This window comes from Vollenhovia emeryi, unplaced genomic scaffold (genome assembly GCF_000949405.1).
Source record: "Vollenhovia emeryi isolate VEMERY1.0 unplaced genomic scaffold, V.emery_V1.0 DF945253.1, whole genome shotgun sequence".
Lineage (NCBI taxonomy): Eukaryota > Metazoa > Arthropoda > Insecta > Hymenoptera > Formicidae > Vollenhovia > Vollenhovia emeryi.
The window spans coordinates 1-2232 of record NW_011961113.1 but is presented as its reverse complement, the minus strand read 5'-3'; the positions used below and the strand labels follow the sequence as shown (position 1 = coordinate 2232).

The 2232-nt window shown below is 63.6% G+C and overlaps 1 protein-coding gene across 1 annotated transcript; it reads left to right on the top strand.

Annotated features, from left to right (window-relative positions):
• Nucleotides 1–1001: 1001 nt before the first annotated feature.
• On the top strand, nucleotides 1002–1722 carry LOC105561615 (the record flags this gene model as incomplete). Its single annotated transcript, XM_012011748.1, has 1 exon — nucleotides 1002–1722. A coding segment is annotated over exon 1 (721 nt), but the record flags the coding sequence as incomplete, so codon positions are not given.
• Nucleotides 1723–2232: the final 510 nt, after the last annotated feature.

The window sequence follows — 2232 nt, the reverse complement described above, 5'->3', positions numbered from 1 at the left end:
GCCAATGTTCTCGGACCCCGTCAAGCGAGTAGAGAGCTCGCGCTGAGATGGAAGGGCACGAGCTGCCGAGGGCAGTCGTGGGGCTACCCAGAGCTCGTCGTCAGGTAGCCCGTCCGAGCCAATGTTCTCGGACCCCGTCAAGCGAGTAGAGAGCTCGCGTTTCGCCGTTGTGTAGGCGACAAGAGCGGCTCACCGGGAGGGCGCACCAAAATGGAAGGCCGATCCTCCCCTTAATGGCGGCCCAGCGGAGAGGCGCGATAAGAATGGAAGGCCGCTCCTTCCGTTACCTGCGCTAATGCCGTTGTATGGAAACGGTAGGTCAATCCCGCAATTGTCCTGGAACTCTCTCTTTGCGTCTCTGGGTCTCGAAGTGACGGCGCCCGTTGACTAGCGTTCCGTCTATGGCTCTCGAAGTAACAGCGCCCGTTGACTAGATTCCCGAATGGCTCTCGAAGTAACAGCGCCCGTGGACTAGATCGAAGTGACCGCGTCCGTTGACTCGCCTGAAGTGACCGGGCCCGTTGACTCGCTTTCCAGATAAGCTTAGACAAAGGGCCCGGATCTCCTTAGCAACAGTCACCGAGGCGATCCGAAGCGATAGGAAGAAGCCAGAAGGAGAAGGGCGCTCGCACCAGATAACGACAACCGGCCCGCTGAGAAAGGGAGAAAGGGAGAAAGGGAGTTGAGTCTCCTCGACGCCTACCGCATCTACCCGATCGGATGACGCACGGGTCAGGCGCTCAATGTCGACTCGCTCGGCGTCGTCGATAACCGAACAGCTACGCAGACGACACGCTCGTGACGGCCGGGGGCCGCGATTGGGGGGAAGCCATCTCTAGGGCGGAGGTGGCAGCCGGAGCAATAGTTGGCTCCGCAGTCTGGGCCTCGAGGTGGCGGTCAGCAAGACCGAGGCCGTGTTGTTCCATGATGGGACACACGGCCGGCCACCCGAGGGACTCACCCTGACTGTGGGTGCAACCCCCGTTGAGATCAGACAAGAGATGAGATATCTCGGTCTGATACTCGATGGCCGATGGAGTTTTACGAGCCACCTTGCCGGCGCCGCAAAAAGGGCAGGGGAGAGGGCGGCCAAGTTAGGTCGTCTCCTCCCCAACCTGGGCGGCCCGGACGGCAAGGTGCGTCGGTTGTACGCGAACACCGTCAAGTCGGTAGCGCTCTACGGGGCCTCTGTTTGGGCTCCACAGCTCGCGGCATCGAGGCATGCGCGCGCCAGCATGGCCCGCGCCTTTCGCCCGATTGCCGCGAGAATAAGTAGGGCCTACCGGACGGTAGCGTACAACGTGGCGACGGTGATCGCCGGCCTCCCCCCGATGGAGTACGCGGCAGAGGAACATTATAATATGTTCCTCGAAAGCCGCGACTCCGAGGGGAGGCTGATTCGATGGACGGCGAACCACCGTGCTCGGAGGCGACTCCAGCACCGGCGGCGCGCAATCGCCAAATGGCGAGAAGTGTTAGTAGCCTCGGGGGACACTACCCCGGGGCTCCGTGTCGTCGGTGCAATCAGGCCCCTCCTCGACCAGTGGGTCGATAGAGGATGGGGCGGGTTGTCCTTCCGAATGACGCAGGTGCTGACCGGGCATGGTTGCTTTGGTCACTACCTGTGTCGTATCGGAAGGGAGCAGAACTCCGGCTGCCACCACTGCCCAGCCGAGGACGACACCGCCCAGCATACGCTGGGCGAGTGTCCGGCGTGGGCGGGTGAGCGGGAGACGCTCACCCGTGCGCTGGGGCATAACCTCTCCCTTCCAGCGGTGATAACCGCGATACTGGAAGAGGAGAGGTCATGGCACGCGTTTGCCTCCTTCTGCGAGAAAGTCATCTCGCAGAAGGAGGCAGCGGAACGGGAGAAAAGGGGACAAGTCCCTCTTCCCCGCCCGCAACAACAGCGGCGGCGACAGTGCCGGGCTCGGGGAAGACTTCCCCGGGCTCGGCCTGCCCGACATGCCGCGGGGGATGGGGTGGGAGCCGGGTCAGACGGAGGGAGAGCTGGCAGGGAAGCGTCATCTCCCCCGGCCTCCCCTCCCGTGACGCGGAGCCGGACGAGATTATTACTCGCCCGTGCTCCCGCTCCCACCCCACCCCCTACTCCGCCGCCCACATCACCGCCCTGACGGGCGGGGGAGGGGCTGCCCGCAAGTCGCGGGTAAGTCCCCTCCCCTTTTAGTGGGCGGAACACCGCTGAGGCGCTGAGGAGACGGCCCTCCCCCA